The sequence below is a fragment of the Equus caballus genome, chromosome 15 (assembly GCF_041296265.1).
Source record: "Equus caballus isolate H_3958 breed thoroughbred chromosome 15, TB-T2T, whole genome shotgun sequence".
Classification (NCBI taxonomy): Eukaryota; Metazoa; Chordata; class Mammalia; order Perissodactyla; family Equidae; genus Equus; species Equus caballus.
Genome location: NC_091698.1, coordinates 30,931,337 through 30,952,068, shown reverse-complemented (window position 1 = coordinate 30,952,068; position 20,732 = coordinate 30,931,337). Strand labels below are relative to the sequence as shown.

General features: G+C 38.6%; 1 protein-coding gene and 1 pseudogene across 1 annotated transcript in view; both read right to left on the bottom strand.

Annotated features, from left to right (window-relative positions):
- Positions 1 to 485: 485 nt before the first annotated feature.
- Positions 486 to 2,007, bottom strand: LOC100052175 (Y-box-binding protein 1 pseudogene; annotated as a pseudogene).
- A 5,047-nt stretch (positions 2,008 to 7,054) lies between these two features.
- POLR1B (RNA polymerase I subunit B) overlaps positions 7,055 to 20,732 on the bottom strand; it is a 30,329-nt gene continuing 16,651 nt past the window's right edge. Inside the window, exons 11-15 of the mRNA XM_001495461.7 lie at positions 13,805 to 13,975; positions 13,014 to 13,170; positions 10,067 to 10,263; positions 9,360 to 9,613; positions 7,055 to 8,496 (exon numbers count right to left, since the gene is read on the bottom strand). Coding sequence (XP_001495511.1) covers positions 7,614 to 8,496; positions 9,360 to 9,613; positions 10,067 to 10,263; positions 13,014 to 13,170; positions 13,805 to 13,975 — 1,662 coding nt within the window. The 3' untranslated portion in view covers positions 7,055 to 7,613. The remainder of the gene's footprint in view (positions 8,497 to 9,359; positions 9,614 to 10,066; positions 10,264 to 13,013; positions 13,171 to 13,804; positions 13,976 to 20,732) is intronic.

The following is a 20,732-nucleotide window of genomic DNA, read 5'->3' as shown; positions in this document are numbered from 1 at the left end:
TTCTGTTCTATTGATCTCTGTGTCTGTTTTTGTGCCAGTACCATGCTGCTTTGATAACTCTAGCTTTGTAGTATATTTTGAAATCAGGGAGTGTGATACCTCCAGCTTTGTTCTTTTTTCTCAGGATTCTTTTGGCTATTTGAGGTCTTTTGTTGTTCCATATAAATTTTAGGATTCCTTGTTTTATTTCTGTGAAAAATGTTGGAATTTTGATGGAGATTGCATTGAATCTGTAGGTTGCTTTAGGAAGTATGGACATTTTAACTGTTAATTCTTCCAATCCAAGAGCACAGACTAGCTTTCCATTTCTTTGTATCTTCAATTTCCTTCAGCAATGTTTTATAGTTTTCAGTGTATAGGTCTTTCACCTCTTTGATTAAGTTTATTCCTAGGTGTTTTATTCTTTTTGTTGCAATTGTAAATGGGATTGTATTATTAATTTCTTTTTCTGCTACTTCGTTGTTGGTATATAGAAATGCAACTAATTTTTTTTTTTTATTTAAGACCTTTATTAACAGGTGCTTGGAGTTTGTTGACTTTTTTGAAAAAATCAAGTTGTAAACTTTTATTACAAATTAAAAATGAGGTTCTTAAAAATCTCAACTTGACCAGATATGAAACAATTTAAAAACCTTTAAAGGTGTATTGAGAAAAACCAGGCTTTTTTTTTTTTTAAAAAAAAAACACGTTTGTCATTACCAAAAAGAGACATCTTTAGGTAAAAATAATAAAAACCCCATGCTGCATAGATAATGCAGATAGTTCTAGTTATCTGGTCAACAGGCAAAAAGCAAGCACTTAAGGTCTTCAGCTCCAATCTTTTGTTCATTTCTTATTGCTGGAATTTCATATTCATTTCTTCTTGTTGGATGACTAAACCGGATGATGGTAGAGATGGTAAGCCGGCATTTACTCAGCCCCGCCCTGCTCAGCCTCGGGAGCGGACGAATTCTCAGCTGGTGGATCGGCTGCTTTTGTCTCTTTGCCATCTTGTGGTTTAGGGTTTTCTGGGCGTCTGCGTCGGTAATTGAAGTTGCAGCGGTACCGACGTTGAGGTGGCTGCTGACCTTGGGTCTCATCTCCTTGATTTTCCTTATCTTCTTCATTGCCATCCTCTCTAGGCTGTCTTTGGCGAGGAGGGCCCCTGCGGAATCGTGGTCTATAACCCCGATACATATTCTGCCTCACTGGTCTACCTTGTTCTCCTGCACCCTGGTTGTCAGCACCCTCCATCACTTCTCCTTGCACAGGAGGGTTGGAATACTGTGGTCGACGCCCATAGGGTCTCCGCATGTAGTAAGGTGGGAACCGTCGCCTGCGGTAGGGCCGGCGCTGTTGGGCCTGGCCTTCGGGAGCGCTCTCCGATCCCTCATTCTTTCCCCGACTCTCACTATTCTGGTAATTCTGCTGGTAACTGCGTGGAGGACCCCTGCGACGTGGATAGCGTCTATAATGGTTACGGTCTGCTGCATATTTACTCCTTGCACTGGAACTCCACCAGGACCTGTAACATTTGCTGCCTCCGCACCCTTTTCTCCTTCAACAACATCAAACTCCACAGTCTCTCCATCTCCTACACTGCGAAGGTACTTCCTGGGGTTATTCTTCTTTATGGCAGTCTGGTGTACAAATACATCTTCCTTGGTGTCATTCCTGTTGATGAAACCATATCCGTTTCTTACATTGAGCCATTTTACTGTTCCCAAAACCTTTGTTGCGATGACCTTCTTGTCCCCGCTGGCAGGCGCCGCCGATGTGAGGCCGCCCGGGCCGCAGCTCCCTGCAACGCTGCCCGTGGTGCCGGGCTTGGTGTCGGCAGCGCTGAGGGCGGGGGCGGCGGGCGGCTGCTGGGTCTCGGCCTCGCTGTTCATGGTTGCGGTGATGGTGACTGGGGCCGGCTGCGGCAGCTGCGGCTCCTCCCGGGGTGGGATGGTAACTAGGCCGGCGGCGGCGGTGGGGCTGCTCAGGGCTCTCTGGGGTCCGCTCTCCGCTCCCGCTACCGATCCGAAATGCAACTAATTTTTGTATGTTGATTTTGTATCCTGCAACTTTACCATATTCACTTATTATTTCTAAAAGGTTTTTGGTGTATTCTTTAAGGTTTTCTATATATAAAATCATGTCATCTGAAAATAGTGACAGTTTCACTTCTTCCTTCCCAGTTTTGACCCCTTTTATTTCCTTTTCTTGCCTGATTGCTCTGGCTAGGACTTCCAATAATATGTTAAGTAGGAGTGGCAAGAGTGGGCATCCTTGTCTGGTTCCCGTTTTTAGAGGGATAGCTTTCAGTTTTTCTCCATTGAGAATGATATTTGCTGTGGGTTTGTCATATGGCCGTTATTATGTTGAGGTATTTTCCTTCTATCCCCATTTTATTTAGAATTTTTATCATAAATGGATGCTGTATCTTGTCAAATGCTTTCTTGGCATCTATTGAGATGATCATGTGATTTTTATTCTTCATTTTGTTAATGTGGTGTATCACGTTGATAGATTTGCGGATGTTGAACCATCCCTGCATTCCTGGAATGAAACCCACTTGATCATGATGTATGATCTTTTTAATGTATTGTTGTATTCGATTTGCTAGTATTTTGTTGAGGATTTTTGCATCGATGTTCATTAGTGATATTGGCCTGTAGTTTTCTTTTTTTGTGTTGTCTTTGTCTGGTTTTGGCATCAGGATAATATTGGTTTTGTAGAACGAGTTAGGAACCTTCCCCTCCTCTTCAGTTTTTTGGAAGAGTTTGAGAAGGATGGGTATTAAGTCTTCTTTGAACGTTTGGTAGAATTCACCAGGGAAGCCATCTGGTCCTGGGTTCTTATTTTTTAGGATGTTTTTGATTACTGTTTCCATCTCCTTACTGGTAATTGGTCTATTCAAATTCTCTATTTCTTCTTGACTCAGTTTTGAAAAGTTGTATTATTTTAAAATTTATCCATTTCTTCTAGATTATCCAATTTGTTGGTGTATGCTTTTCGTAGTGTTCTCTTACAATCTTTCTTACTTCTGAGGTGTCTGTTGTAATTCTCATTTTTCATTTCTGATTTTATTTATTTGAACCTTCTCTTTTTTCTGGGTGAGTCTAGCTAAAGGTTGTCAATTTTGTTTATCTTTTCAAAGAAGCAGCTCTTAGTTTTATTGATTTCTTTTTCTGGTTTTTAAAGTCTCTATTTCATTTATTTCTGCTCTGATTTTTATTATTTCCTTCCTTCTACTGATTTTGGGCTTTGTTCTCCTTTTTCCAGTTCCTTTAGGTGCACTGTTAGATTGTTTGAGATTTCTCTTACTTGTAGATGTAAGCCTGTATTGCTATAAACTTCCCTTTTAGAACTGCTTTTACTGTGGCCCATAAATTTTGGCATGTCCTATTTTCATTTGTCTCCACAATAAAACTTTACTTATGGACACTGGAATTTGAATTTTATATCACTTTCGTGTGTCATGAATATTATTCTTTTGATTTTTTCCAACCATTTAAAAATGTAAAAACCATTCTCAGCTCACAAGGCATATAAAAACAAGGGGAGGCCAAGGCAGCTAGAGTTCCTGAGGCAAGTACCCGAGAGTAGAGATGCACTGAGAGAACTACAGAGCTCTGCAGAGGGTCCCCTCCAGCCTTCAGCTCACAGCACGCCTCTGAGCAAACTACTGGAGGGCAGGGGGAGAAGCACCAGAAAAGCCAGGTGGGACAATCGCTGGAGCTCACAGTTGTCCGTGTTCTCACCAGCAGTGGGGAAACCTCACTGGCATGGAGCAGAGACACTGCCTCTGCAGTGAGGCACGGTTAGCCCTCATGGCTGCTCTCCTCTCACATGAGAAAGCTTAAGAACACTGCAAGACATTGAAGCAGGCCCTTCAGACTGAAGGAAAATGATACGAGGTGGAAAGCTGGTACGTAAAATAAAGATCGCCAGATATGATGCTAAATATTAAACTCTTATTTTATAAATCTCTTTAAAAGGTAATTGAATCCTTAAGGCAAAAGTAATAATGTATTATGGGGTTCATCACATACTTAGAAGTAAAATGACTGATAGAAATAGCACAAAAGCCAAGAGAGGGGGAAGTGTATATTGTTGCAAAGTTCTTACACTATGTGTGAAGGGATGTAATACTGTGTGAAAGCAAGGTGGGACAGATCTAAAGATGTACACTAGAAATTTTAAAGGACACAACTAAAATGAAAATGTAGAAGTAGGGGTAATAAGCCAACAAAGGAGATAAAATGAAATAAACTAGCTCCACACAGGTGTGGCCAACTAATTTTTGACAAAGGTGCAAAATTAATTCAGTGGAGACAGGAGAGCCTTCAAACAATGGCGCCTGAGCAATTGGATATCCATAAGCAAACAAATGAATCTTGGGGCTGGCCTCGTGGCATAGTAGTTAAGTTCAGCACACTCCACTTCAGTGGGGTCAGTTCCCCAGTGCAGACCTACACCACTCATAAGCCATGCTGTGGCAGTGTCCCACATACAACATAGAGGAAGACTGGCACAGATGTTAGCTCTCAACAAATTTTCCACAGGAAAAGCAAATCTTGATCTAACCCTCAAAACTATACATAAATTAACTCAAAATGGATGAATGGATCATAGATTTAAATGTAAAGTATTAATGTATAAAACCTTTAGAAGATAGCATATGAGAAAATTCTTTGGGCTTGGTGAAGAGTTCTTAGACATGATGCCAAAAGCATGACCCACCAAAACTCCAAATGATAAATTGGGCTCTATCAAAATTAAAATATTTTGCTCTGAAAAAGACATGTGAAGATGAAAAGATAAGCTACAGACTGGGAGGCAGTATTTGCAGAATGCTTATGTGACAAAGACCTTATATCTAGAATATATAATGAAGTCTCAAAATTCTGCAGTTAAGAAGACAATCCAATTAGAAAATGAGCAAAAGACATGAACATTTTACTGAGGATATACAGATGGCAAATAAGCACATGAAATGATGTTCAACCTCATCAGCCTTTAGAGAAGTGCAAAGTAAAACCACAATAGGGGACGAGCATGGCGGTGTAGTGGTTAAGTTTGCACCCTCCACTTTGGTGGCCCAGGGTTTGCAGGTTCAGATCCCAGGCGCAGACCTACACACTGCTTATCAAGCTGTGCTGTGGTAGTGTCCCACATAGAAAACAGAGGGACATTGGCAACAGATGTTAGCTCAGGGCCAATCTTCCTCACCAAAAAAACCCTCAAAAAACAAAGGAAAAAACCCCCAATGGGTATCACTAACACACCTATCAGAATGGCTAAATGAAAAATAGTGACACCACCAAATGCTGGTCAGGATGTGGAGGAAATGAATCACTCATACGTTGCTGGTGGGAATGTAAAATGGTACAGCCACTTTGGAAAACATTTTGGCAGTCCCTTCTAAAACTACACATGCAACCACCATATGAGCCAGCAATCTCATTCTTGGACATTTGTCCAGAGAAATTAAAATGTTCACAAAAAAAGTCTGTACATGATTGTTCAGAGCAGCTTCATTTAAACACCAAAAACTGAAAACCAAAATTTCCTTCAACAGGCGAGTGGTTACGCTGTGGCACACCCATACCACAGAGTACTATGTAGCAATAAGAAGGAATAAACCATTGATTGATACATGTAACAACTTGGACGGATCTAAGCAAATTATGTTGAGTGGAAAAGGCCAATCTCAAAAGGCCACGTACTATTTGATTCCATTTACATAATATTCTTGAAATAACAATAGAGATGGAGAGGATTAGTGGCTGTCAGGGGTTAAAGTAGGGGGTGGGATGGGGACAGCTGAGCCTCGTGGTGATGGGACAGTTCTGTATCTTGATTATTTTGGTGGTTACATCAATCTACACGTGATAAAACTGAACAGAACGACACACACATATATGAGTGCAGTAAAACTGGGGAATTGTGACCAAGCTCTGTGAATTGTCCCAATGTCAATTTCTTAGTTGTGAATCTATAATTGAAAATAGAAGTTTTTGTTTGTTTTTTTTACCATTTTTAGTGCTGCTAAATAAAACCTGGAGAGACTTGAATAGACCTCAGCTATGGGATTGTGAGGTAGAAAGGCTGGAATGAGATGGGAAAGTCTAGTTGGGATTCTACTAATGGTAGGGCAAGGATCAGCTAATAGATTCAAGGTATTTTTCCTTATTTTTTTCAAGGGTTTCATGAAACAAAGCCAGGATATAGCTTGAATGGATAGGTTTTTCTCAGTCTGGCCCTATTTGCCTTATAATTAGTGATAGACACCTAAAGCCAGACTCAGGAAAGAATCATCTTAGGAAAGTTTTTAACATCAAAAAGCATCTTACACTTGCTCAAGTGCACACAAGGTTATTTGCTGCCAACACTGTTTATAATGGCCAGAGAATGGAACAGCCCAAATATCCATCAGCAGGGGACAATACAGCCATACAGTGAAGTACTGTACACAGAAAAGAACAGCAACTGGATTTTAGAGATTTAGTGTGAAAAAAGAAGGTACCATATCTCAATAAATTTTTAATATTCATTACATGTTGAAATGGCATTTTGGCTATATTACATTAAATAAAATACAGTATTAACATTATTTCTAAGATATAGAAACAACCTAAATGTTCATTAAGAGATGATGGATAAAGAAAATGTGGTATACATGCATGCAACAGGAATATTATTTAGCCTTAAAAAAGAATGAAATTCTGACATACGCAACAACATGCGTGAACCTGGAAGACATTAAGTGAAACAAGCCAGTCACAGAGGACAAACACTGAGTTATCTCACTTACATGAAGCATTAAAACAGTCAAACTCATAGAAACAATGTAGAATGATGTCACCAGGGGCTGGTGGGAGAGGGAAATGGGGAGTTGCTGTTCAATGGGTCTAACGTTCCACTTAGACATGATGAGTAAATTCTAGAGAACTGCTGTACAACCTTGTTATCGATAGTTAACAACACTGTATTGCACACTTAAAAATTTGTAAGAGGGTAGATGTCAAGTTCAGTGTTCTTGCCAAAAACAAAAAAAACACAACCCAAAGGGGCACAAGGAAACTTTTGGAGGTAACGTTTATTCCCGATTGTAGTGATCGTTTCACAGGCATATGCATATGATCATATCCATCAAATTGTATATATTAAATATGTGCAGTTTTTGTAAACAATTAGACTTCAATAAAGCTGTTAAAAATATTTCTATCTTTTTTCTTCACTTTAATGTGGATATAGGAAAATATAAAATTACATATATGGCTTGCATTACATTGGACCACTCCGCTCCAGATGGACAAATGAACATTTGACAGTCACTGCCTGCTGAAAGGACACAGAGAAGCTTGGGTTGGAAAGACTTTTCCCTGTGTACCCTTCTATTTAACAATGTACCATTTTTTAAGAAGACACTTGTGGAATTTTTGAACAAATATATTGAAAATCAACTTTGGTAGTTATTATACCAGAGAGACTTGGAAACCTTGAAATCTTGGTTGCTAGGTCTTGGTTGAGAGTTCTCACACCCTTGAAAAAAACCCAGAGTAACCTAGTATCTTCACTGAACCAAAGTTACATTTTGTTTTAATCTGATAGTTCTGCTAACCCAAAAAGCCAGCATCAAGTTAAATGACATCCAGTTTCACTTTGATGTTCATAGCTGCCAGCTCAGCTACAAAATACCGAAAAACGTAAGGCACAGAAACAGTGTCGATAGTGTCACTGCGATTACACAGAGTACAGTTGTATTTTCTGTTGCGCATGGCAGACCACGAAGGGGGTGGCTTCTCCAACAGAGGAGACAGTAAACTACCACACTTCACACACACGTGGGCTACCGATCGATCAGAACAGTTGAAGAGGCGGTCATGAAGGAGAAAAGAGGTACCATGAGCTAAAAGAGCATCCCGTTCCATTTCCCCAAAACGGATTCCACCCTGGACATTTCTTCCCCCAATAGGCTGGTTAGTGACTTTGTCTCTGGCTCCTGTTGTTCTAACCTGGAATTTGTCTGAGACCATGTGGCGCAGGCGTTGATAATAAACCACACCTATGAAAATGTCTGCTTCCAGTTCTACCCCACTGATGCCACTATACAACCTCTCGGTGCCATAGAAGTTGTAGCCAGCAGCCTTTAACATCTCACCAAAGTATTCTAAGGCCGAGTTCTCCTCTGAAAAGATGAAGGGTGTAGCATCATGGCAGAGACCATGCAAAGCTGCAGACTTCCCTGCCATACTCTCGATTAACATACCGATGGTCATTCGGGATGGAAAACCATGAGGATTGAAGAGAATGTCTGGGACCATCCCACTCTCAGTAAAGGGCATGTCCTCAGCTGGCCACAATCTGCTCAAGATGCCTTTTTGCCCATGACGACTGGCAAATTTATCTCCGATGGTTGGGTTCCGAGGGACTCTCATTGTGATGCAAATACACTTGAATTTTCCACTTCCAGTGTCGTTACTGCACACTTTGATGTTATCCACAATACAATTTTCTTTACTCCTAGGAAAAAATAAACCACACAAAAAGCCAAATTATTTGCTTAAACTTACAGAGATACATAAGTTTTATTGATATAATTAGTGCTTCATAAAGAATGTTTGCAAAACTTATCCTTACCTCTATTCTCCAATACAAATAGAGTTGGTACCCCTAACAGAATTTACGAATAGGGCTGCGGATTATGTTCACTACAGAACTCTGTTCCTCTGAAAGAACACGAGCAACAGAGGCAACTGAAAACTAGTATGAACCTATGGACCTACTATGGAAAACCAACACTGAAAGAAAACTATAAGGGCCACAGTTAAATAAAGTTATTTATGCTCTTATTCTTAATAAGAGGCATAATGAACTCAACGTTTTAGCTAGGAAACACTCCTAACAACATGTATGAGAGTGATGATCAAGTTTGAATAATATAGTTTTAAGACAAATCACAAATAACTCTCACTAACTGTAACAGACTGACAACAAGTAGAAAAACCAGGGCCACTCCTAAGGTGGCCTAGTGGTTAAGTTCAGCGTGCTCTGCTTTGGCAGCCTGGGTTTGGTTCCGGGTGTGGACCTACACCACTCGTGTGTTAGTGACCCTGCTGTGGTGGCACCTCACATACAAAAAGAGGAAGACTGGCAGTGGATGTTAGCTCAGGGAAAATCTTCATCAGCAAAGAAAAAAAAAAAACCATGGCAGTACAATAGACACAGAACTTTGTCTCATTTCAGACGTGCCAACTCAGACTGAGCCAACAAGTGAGCTACCACTTAAATTTTCTCCAAGAATTCTCCTGCTATAACTTCCACTGACCTCCAGCAATTCCACTGAGAAGTAGCCTTTAAAAACAGCAGTGGGTATCCAAACTTACTTGTAGTACATCACAAAGCTCTCTCCAGTGTTGAGGTTCAGGTAGCTGTAATACGGATCTCCATACTGCAGTTGTGCTCCAATAAATGGCAAGCCATCGTCGTCTAACTTCTGCACAATCCGTGGGTCACCAGGTTTGACTCCAAACACCAGACTGTCATCTCCTTGTTTAATTTTTTCAGAGAGATCTATGAACTCAGACTTGTAGACACTTCCATGGGCAAAGCCTCGTTCCCAAGAGGCCTTATTTACAATCTACAAGGTCAAAGAATTGTTAATGTAAGGGGCCAAATGAGGATTTTCAAAATAAAATGTGTTAGAATTATAATACTTGGTTTAGGATAACTGGCATTTGATTTTAAAACTCCATCAATATTCTCCAAATCACATAACTATTAAAACCTACACACACATAAATGGCTTAAAACCATAAAAAGAGAAGGTAGATCTATCCAAGACTACTTTACATTCATTTAACATCTATTCATCCTATGCACTCAAACATGCACGACACATGCATATCTGAGTCTTAGTAAACATCCTTCAAGGCTTGCCACTTTCAACGTAGACCAGGAATTGACCATCTAACAGAACTCACATGCCAAATACTAGGCACTCGGACACAGAAATATTCCTTCAGTGATCTCACAGTAAACAAAAAAGTTAAAGATTAAACAGAATGGAACTACATCTCTTGGTAAAACTTACCATGGCATCTTCCATATCATAGCCAGTGTAGGAAATAACAGCAACAATAGCATTCGTCCCAATTGGATAGTTATCCATGTCATAATAATCATACATGTATGGTCTCACTAAAGGGCTTTGTGGAGTCTGAAGACGATACAGTTTATTATCTGATCGGTCTCGATAAGTAAGAAGTGGAAAGCCCATAGTTTGCTTACCTACAAAGGGAAAAAAACACTTTAGCACTTTGTTTCTTCCCCTTGATTAAAAAGGTGATATTTAAAATTGGAAACAACTAAATATTCACCATAGCAGAATGAATAAGACAATCATGGTGGTTATACTTACTACAGACTAATACATAGCATGACAATGAAGGAGACCTAAATGTATCAATGTGACCTGACCAGACCATGAAAACAATGCTGAGTGGGGAAAAAGTACAGAATGACCTTTAATATGATATGATTTATGTACATTTGTAACACATCCCAAACAATTCTATACCTAGTTTATAGACATGTGTAATGTAATAAAGGCATACAAAGAGGATGCAAAGGATATAAACAAACTGTAAGATAGTACTACCGGGGGAGTGAAGGAGTGGAAAGGGGGCAGTAACTATTATTATTAGATTACTTTCTCTCATACACACATACAGAGCAAAATGTCAATATTTGTTAATTCTGGGTAGTGGGGTACGGGGGGTAGGTTAAGACTCTTCTTTGTACTATTTTACACTACAGAGAACCAATTCAAAACAAAATGATTTTAAAAACTAAAATATATGTATTTATAAATATAAAATAATATACATAGTGGAATTTTTTTAAAAGAGAGAAAAAGAGACTTCCAGCTTCTACTGATAGAGGGCTACTCCTGCAAGACCACCCTCAACACGTGATCCAGAAAAATACGAAACAAAAACCAATCACATCCTTATACATACACTACCTGAAAGCACTGGAGAGTAACTAAAAAGCAGTCAGAAACTAGAGAGGATTCACATTTAGACAAGAACTAAACTGGGTACGTTTCCAGCTTTTTCAGTTTTTAAAGCTTTTATTATTATTTTTGTTTTGCGTGATGGCCCAGTTCAGCGTAGTGGCTACAATTCAGAGAGAAACCCACAGTCTTACTGGCCTGAAGAACCAAGGAACAGAGATCAAAACACAACAACTGGAAAGTAAGAGGGGAAATTTCAGAAAGCAGAGAACCACAAAGGGAGAGCCTTAAATTCTGCAGATGAACTGAGTCCAAATCTTTGGTGGACTTCTGAACTATGCATGTGTGGGAGAGATCCAAGCAGCTCACCTAAGGCTAAAAGAATGTACTTCAGTTGCTGAGTTCAGCTAAGTCATCTACCAGTTAAATCCTCTTCAGAGGAACATAAATCAAATCCACAATCTTTAAAACGTATCGTTTACAATGTCCACGATACAATCCAGTATCACTATACATACGAAGAAACAGGAAAACATGACCTATACTCAAGAAAAAATGCAATCAATGGAGGCTGATCTTGAGATGACCCAGATGTTGGAATTAGCAGATGATGCTTTTAAAACACCTATTAAAACTATGCTAAAAAGGGAAAAGAAAATATGTTCACAATGAAGATAATCTCAGAGAAAACAGAAACTATAAAAAAGAAACAAATTAAAATTCTAGGCATAAAAATTCAATATCTGATATAGAATGAAAAGTTGGTGAACGTGATTAGAGATCGATAAAAATGATCCAATCTGAGGAAGAGAAAAAAGATGGGAAAAAAAAGAACAGAAACCAAATGGCTTACGGGACAAATTAGTTTTAACATACATGATATATAACTGAAATCTCAGAAAGAGAGGAGAAAGGGAATGAGGCAGAAGCAATATTTCTAGAAATGATGGCAGAAAACTTTACAAATTTGGTTAAAAATATTTGTTACAGATTTAAGAAGACCAGCAAACCCCAACGAAGACAAACATGAAGAACATCATATCTAGGCATATTATGGTCAATCTGCTACAAACCAAAACTGAAAAGAAACTCTTAAGGACAGAGGAAAAATAATACGTTATATCCAGGCAAACAGCAACACACATAACCGCTCACTTCTAATTAGAAATAACAGAGACCGAGAAGAGACAGTATACATCTTTTAAGTGCAGACAAGAAATAATTATCAAATCAGAATTGTATATTCAGTTCCTTCAAGTCAAGATAACATAAAGACATTTTCAGAGAAATAAAAACTAAGAGAATTTGTAGCCAACAACCTGCAGCTAAAACAAATGCTAAGGACAGTTTTTCAGGCTGAAAGGAAATTACAGTCAATGGAAACTTGAATCGTCAGGCAGGAATCAAGAGCACTGGAAGCGATAACGTTACGGCTGACTATAGCGGCTCGCAGTCTTCCAAAACTGCATCGCAAGATCTCAGACAAACCCAAATCAATGGAAGTCTACAAAATAAATGACCTTTTCCCTCAAAAATGTCAATGTCAGAAAAAGACAGGCTAAAAATCTGTTCTAACTCAAAGGACTAAAAAGACATGACAACTAAATGCAATGTATTTGTGATCTTGGACTAGGTGCTACACAGAAAAAAAAAATTGCCATAAACCATATTTTTGGGACAACTGGTCAAAATTTGAATATGGACTATAAAATAGTATAATAATATTGATGCTAAAGTTCCTGATTTTAATAATTGTCTTTGGTTATGTAAGTGAACATCCTTGTTGTTAGGAAACACACATCGAAATATCTAGGTGTCAAGAAGCATCATGTCTGCAACTTATCTTCAAATGGAAAACAGTACAAATGGGGCAAAATTTTTAACAGAATGTAAGAAAAGGATTTATGGGATTTCTTTGTACCATTCTTGCAACTTTTCTCTGAGTTTGAAATTATTTCAAAATAAAGAAAGTTACAAGCGCTTTTCTCCTATAAATGGGTCCACCACCTCTGCTCCATCTTACCCATCTGGCACTGGTACATGTTCCGAGGACTCTGGTTGTGATCGGAGAAAGGGATGAAGTTGGCAATCACACTCAGCAGGCTGTGAGGGAAGAGTTCCTGGTGGGTGGTAACTCCAGCAAAAACCTCATCCTCGAAGATAGCAATGTTCATGAAGATCTGGAGAAGAGGAAGGATGAGGAAGTTCAAGGCACCCTGACTGCTAACTGACTGCAAACACAGTAACTCTACCATCTCTCAGTTTAGTACTCAAAGACTTGAAAGAAAACCTTCCCCACCCAGCATCAGGAACACTGAAGGGGTCCACTGCGAAGCACAAGGAAGCCTCCAGTAAGAACTACCACTCGCTTTCCATAGTTCATTCGAAATCTACTCTGGTCCAGTTGTGAAGGGGGATAAGAAGAAAGAAATTTTTAAGTAGCATAAAGCCTACAGTTTTGCAACTGCAAAGATATAGGCAAAGACTGTGAGTGAGTCTAAAGGAATGTTTCAACCTCATCATCTGAGGCAGAGCCAGGTGCAAAGGAGCTTTGGGAGCTGGGCAGGACGGGAAAGGTGGGTGATGTGATGACCAACCCTCTCCCTGGTTCGATGTGCAAGTGGAGTGCGGTGACACCTGAAAACTGCTTCTTTCATGCTGGTCACAGAGGAGGCAGAAAATAAGTTTGACTTTCTTTCAAATGCCTAATTGTTATTAAACAATTAACACTTTAAAAAACTAACAGTTACTAAGTCTCTAAAAGTTGTAACTATACAAGCACATACACCCACCAATCACACATACGCTATGTACCTGTTCCATGGTTCCAATTAGCTCTTCTCTGCCCAACTCCAAGTTCTGCACAGGCCGTACCAGTCTACACGGGGTGGTGAAAAGGAACAATCCTGGGTACAGACTTGGTTTTCCTGTCATGGGGATGAGGGCCACCTCCATCCAGGGAGGAATTCTTTTTTCTCTCAACACCTGTTTTCAACAAAAAGAGAGTTCAATAAAGAATAAATGATGTGTTTTCCATCTATCCCCACACCACAGGGGAGGCAGGAAGAATGAGGAAGGAGATCAAATATGAAAAGCAATATCTTAAGAAATTAAGTTATGCAGGCAATAAACCTAGTGCTCAGCTAGTCTCATGCCCACAAAGAATGCCACTCATCCCTTACCAGACTTGGTAAAAGCCGTAATTTCTCTGAGGCTCAGCCCTACTATCAGGCAAACCAGTAATGACTGAGACTGGGCGGAAGGTAAACCAAGAATGTGCATGTAGACAGACTAAATGAAATTCTGTCTTCTGATGTTTAAAATATAGTATACTACTTGGTGAAAGGAGAAATACAAATCCGAAATACAAAAATTTGGGAAAAAAATGAAATCTATACATCAGAACTTATAAGGATTCACAAACACTGACAATAAAAATGAAAGAATGAAAATAAATGAATTAAGTTCTTAACTCAAAAGCTGAAGAAAAGAAATAAACCAAAAGAAAAGCACAGGTAAAGAAATTATAATAAAGATAAAACCTGAAACTAATGAGGTAGAATACAGAAAAAGGTTCAAATTAACAAATAAAATTCTCAGTTCTTAATAAAAAAACAAACCAACAACAAATACCCACTACTTAACCTAATCAAGAGAAAAAAAAGGTGGTGGGGAGACACCCACAAATATTGAGTAAGAAATGACAAGGGCGACAAAAACCACTGAAACAATATTTTAAAATCTTGTGTCTGCTTTGCATACCTCTAAGAAACCAAGACGACATGGATAAAAAGCAGGTTAGTAAAACAGACCTCAACAGAAGCAGAAAGCTTAAAGAAGACTAATTTCCATATTAGAAATAAAGGTATCAGGAAACTACCCCCCAGGAGTGACGTCAGCATCATGGTAGAGTGAGCTCTTCCCTTAGACTCTCGCCCCTAAGATACAACAAAAAGGACATTCATACACCAACAAACCACAGTCACGTAACACAAAAGACATCTGAGAGACCCACACAGCCATACGTCTGAAGATGGAGGTGCTGGACCCCCCAGAGGAAGTGGAAGGAGGTAAGGGGAATCTCCTCTCCCTCCCTGAACAGCAGTGACCCTGGGCTCCGGACCACGTGGCTCTGAGAGGAGCAGGGGAGGGACAGCCCTTGGCAGGAACACCTTGTTCTCCAAGTTCCCTCACAGCCAGAGGGAAAGCCCCACACAGGGGTGACTAAGCTATTACGGGGGTGTCTTCATCAAGCTAGCACCACAGGAGAGCAGACAGCGAGGGCAAAGTGAGAATGCCCCTGGGATCACCTAGGTGAAATAAAGTGCCCCTCCCCCTGCCCGGTGCTCCAGCTCAGCTGGTCAGCCAGAGCACCTGCACAGATAGAAAAGCAGCAGTGTGAGCAGCAAGCCATGGATCGCGGCAGGCTCAGAATACACAGCTCTTGACCCCCACCCAGTGGCAGCAGGTAGAAGCTGCAACCAGATACTATCACTGTGCGGAGGCACAAATCCAGGCATCAAACAATATGAAAAAGATATTAAATCTCCAGATCAGAAGAATGACAAGCACCCAGAAATCAATCCTGAAGGTACAGAAATTCATAATCTAAATGAGAGAATTCAAAATAGCTATCATAAAAAGAACTCAACGAGTTATAAGAAAATACAGACAGTTCAATGAAATCAGGAACTTCACAAAAGAGATTGAAACTATAAAGAACCACCAATCAGAAATGTTGGAGATGAAAAAAACAATGGCTGAGATAAAGAAAAATCTGGACTCCCTGAATAATAGAGCTGATATTATGGAGGAGCAAATCAGCAGTCTGGAGGACAGAAATATAGAAATGCTTCACATGGAGGAGAGAGAACTAAGACTAAAAAGAAATGAAGAAATTCTCCAAGAAATATTCAACTCGATTAGGAAATGCAACATAAGCGTTATAGGTATTCCAGAGGGAGAAGAGGAGACTGGAACAGAAAGCTTGTCCAAAGAAATAATAGCTGAGAACTTCCCAAACTTGAGGAAAGAGCTGGAATTACAAGTGAAATAAGCCAATAGATCTCCTAACTATCAATGTAAAAAGACCTTCTCTAACGCATATAGTAGTAAAGCTGGCAAAAGTCAATGACACAAAGAAAAAATATTAAGGGCACCAAGGCAGAAGAAAATAGCTACAAAGAAACCCCTGTCAGGCTTTCAGCGGATTTCTCAGTAGAAACCTTACAGGCTAGAAGAGAATGGAATGATATATTCAAAACTTCTGATAGACAGAAACTTTCAGCCAATAATACTCTATCCAGCAAAAAGATCCTTTAGATACGATGGAGAAATAAAAACTTTCCCAGATAAACAAAAGTTAAGGGAGTTCATTGCCACATGGCCCCCACCCTCCAAATGCTCAAGAAGGCCCTCCTACCTGAAAGAAAGAAAGGGGTTACAAAGCCTTGAGCAAGGAAATAAACAGGTAGACAAAATCAGAAAATTGCAGCTCTCTATCAGAACAGGTTAACAAACAATTATAACATTAAAGATAAAGAGAAGGAAAACACCAAAACTAAATATCATCTTGTCATTTTCACCAGAAACTTACAACACAAGATGGAATAAGTTCTAACAATAACAACTTAGAAGGGGAAGGGGAAAGGGATGGAATCTGCTTAGTCTAAGGAAATAAGAGGCTATCAGAAAATGGACTATTCTCATCTACGAGACTTTTTATACAAACCTTATGGTAACCACTAAACAAATAATCAGAACAGAGACACAAATGATTAATAAAGAGAAAACTAAGAAAACCATCACAGAAAACTACCTAACTGAATTGGTAGTCTGAAATACATGGGACAAGAAACAAAGGAAATGCAGAAGAATCAGAAAACAAGCAATTAAATGCAGCATTAAGCCGTCATATATCAGTGATCACTCTAAATGTAAATGGATTGAATTCTCTAATCAAAAGACCAAGGTGGCAGGATGGATTAAAAAACAAGACCCAACAATATGCTGCCTCCAGGAAACACATCTCAGCTCCAAAAACAAACATAGGCTCAGAGTGAAGGGATGGAAGATGATACTCCAAGCTAATGGCAAATGAGAAAGGAGGTGCCGCAATACTTAGAAAAAAGAAGACCTCAGCATAAACCAGGTAGAGGCAAAGAGGCGCAGTATACAGTGATAAAAGGGACACTCCACCAAGAAGACACAACACTTACAAATATATATGCACCCAACACAGGAGCACCAAAGTACATAAAGCAACTATTAACAAACCTAAAAGGAGATATTAACAACAAAACCATAAGAGTAGGGAACCTTATCACCCCACTTACATCAACGGATAGGTCATCCAGACAGAAAGTCAACAAGGATATAGTGGCACTAAACAAAAAAATAGACCAGATGGACTTTAAAGATATATATAGAACACTCCAAAAACAGCAGAATACATATTCTTCTCAAGTGCACATGGAACATTCTCAAAGGTAGACTGTATGTTGGGAAACAAGGCAAGCCTCAATAAATTTAAGAAGATTGAAATCATATCAAGCATCTTTTCTGACCATGATCCTACTAAACTAGAAATCAACTACAAGGAAATAGCTGGGAAAGTGACAAATATCTGGAGGCTAAACAACCTGCTACTGAACAATCAATGGATCATTGAAGAAATTAAAGGAGAAATCAAAAAATATCTGGAGACAAATGAAAATGAAAATACACCATATCAACTCACGTAGGATGCAGCCAAAGCAGTCCCTAAGAGGGAAATTCAGAACAATACAGGCACACCTTAATAAACAGGAAAAATCCCCAATAAGCAATCTTAAACTACACCTAAGAGAATTAGAAAAAGAACAAACAAAGCCCAAAGTGAGCAGAAGGAGGAAAATAATAAAAATTAGAGCAGAAATAAATGTAACTGAAACAAAAAAGACAGTGGAAAGGATCAATGAAACAAAGAGCTGGTTCTTTGAGAAGATAAACCCTTAGCCAGACTCACTAAGAAAAAAAGAGAGAGGTGCAAATAAATAAAATTAGAAAGGAAAGAGGAGAAATTACAGTGGATACCACAGAAACACTACAGATTATACAAGAATACTATGAAAAATATATGCCCACAAATGGGACAATCTAGAAGAAATGGATAAATTCTTGGACTCATATAACCTCCCAAAACTGAATCAATAAAAAAATAGAGAATCTGAATAGACCAATCACAAGTAAAGAGATTCAAACAATAATCAAAAACTTCCTAAGAAATAAAAGTCCAGGACCAGATGGTTTCTCTGGAGAATTCTACCAAACATTCAAAGAAGATTCAAGGCCTCTCCTTCTCAAACTCTTCCAAAAAATTGAGGAAGACCGAACACTTCCTAACACATTCTACAAGGCCAACATCACATGGATCCCAAAGCCCAACAAGGACAACACAAAGAAGGAAAATCTCAGGCCAATTATTGCTGATGAACACAGATGCAAAAATCCTCAACAAAATACTGGCAAACCAAATACAGCAACACATTAAAAGGATCATACACCATGATCAAGTGGGATTTATACCAGCAAGCAGGGACAGTTCAACATTCGCAAATCAATCAATGTGATCCACCACATTAACAAAATGAGGAACAAAAACCACATGATCATCTCAATAGACACAGAGAAAGCATTTGACAAGATCCAACATCCATTTATGATAAAAACTCTGAATAAAATGGGGATAGAAGGAAAGTACTTCAACATGATAAAGGCCATATATGACAAACCCACAGCCAACATCATACTCAATGGGGAAAAACTGAAAGCCATCCCTCTGAGAACAGGAACAAGACAAGGGTGCTCACTATCACCACTCTTATTCAACACTGTTCTGGAGGTTTTGGCCAGAGCAATTAGGCAAGAAAAAGAAATAAAAGGAATCCAAATAGGCAATGAAGAAGTGAAACTCTCGCTGTTTGCAGACAACATCATTTTATGTACAGAAAACCCTAAAGAATCCATTGGAAAACTATTAGAAATATCAACAACTACAGCAAAGTTGCAGGGTACAAAATCAACTTACAAAAATCAGTTGCATTTCTATACTCTAATAACGAACTAAGAGAAAGGAAACTACCCCCAAGGAAAGCACTAGAGCCAGATGGCTCCATAAGGAATTCTAGCAGACCTAAGGCCAGATACCCAATGCTCTCAAACTGGTCCAGAGCATGGAAAACTTTCTAATTCTTTCTATAAAGCAGAGACTTATGAATGTCAATTTAAAAAATGTTAAATCACTGACATTTAAGAAAGCATCAGTATTTCTCAAATATTAAGAAAATAATACACCATGACCAAGTTGGACTTATTCCAGGAATTTAAGACTTATTATTCATCATTATTATTAGAGAATGATGATTAACAGGTAATGAATTAATACAAAACACCTAATAAGGCTTATAGTTTTTCCCCTAAAATGCCAAAAAATTAAACAGAATTTTGTATGATCCAGCAATTCTACTTCTAGGTATATACTGAAAAGAATTGAAAGCAGGGACTCAAACAGTTACTTGTACACACATGTTCATAGCAGCTTTATTCACAATAGCCAAAAGGTGGAAACAACCCAAGTGTCCATCGATGGATGAATGGATAAACAAAACGCGGTGTGTCTATATATATATATATATATACACATATATATATAGACACACACACACATATAAACACAATGGAATATTATTCAGTCTTAAAAAGGAATGAAATTCTGATACATGCTACAACATGGATGAACTTTGAAAACATTATACTAAGTGAAATAAGCCAGACACAAAAGGACACATACTGTATGATTCCACTTATATGAGGTACCTAGGAAAGTCAAATTCATGGACAAAGAAAACTGGTTACTAGGAACTGGGGAAGTGTGGACGGGGCGTTACTGTTGAATGGGGACAGAGTTTCAGTGAGGGATGATGAAAAAGTTCAGAAGATGGACAGGGTGATGGTTGCACAACAATATGAATGTACTTAACACCACTGAACTATACACTTGAAAATGGTTGAAACTGTAAATTCTGTTACGTATAAAAACGAAACAAAAACCCACAGGGACCAGTCCAGATAGTCAAATCTGATACAATTTGAGCATCAAAATAAACAATAGTAACAGAATACTCAAAATAAAACAAGCCATCTATAAATAAATCTAAGCTGATGTAAATGAACAAATAAAGGAATGTTGCTGAAGAGAAAAAGTCTTTGTTTTTACAAAAAATACACTGAAATCTTTATGGAAAGGGGGACATGTCTATACATTAATCTCAAATGGTTCAAAAGAAAAAAGGGAGTTCTTTGTACTGTTCAGACATCTTTTCAAGTGTAAAATTATATCAAAGTAAAATGATTTTACAAACTCAAAAGACCAAAACTAAACAAAATAGAACAGAACATGAAGTACAATTCACCTTGCTGCCCAAGAACAATTCTTCTAACAGCCTTTATCTAAGCAACAAAGACTCTCGTCAGGAGGAAATTCCAAAGATAAGTTATTCAAAGAACACCATCCTACTTGACTTTAAAAGTAAGTTTTCAAGACCCAGAAGGCAACAGGGTATGACCTCTATCTTGCATATCTTTAAGATTTATACTTGAAATATGAATATTAAATATATTTTGAGGTCCCCTATATGCCACTATTATTTACAAAGAAAAAAAGGTTAAAATTTGTTAGATTAGCAGACTAGGGCCTCAAAGA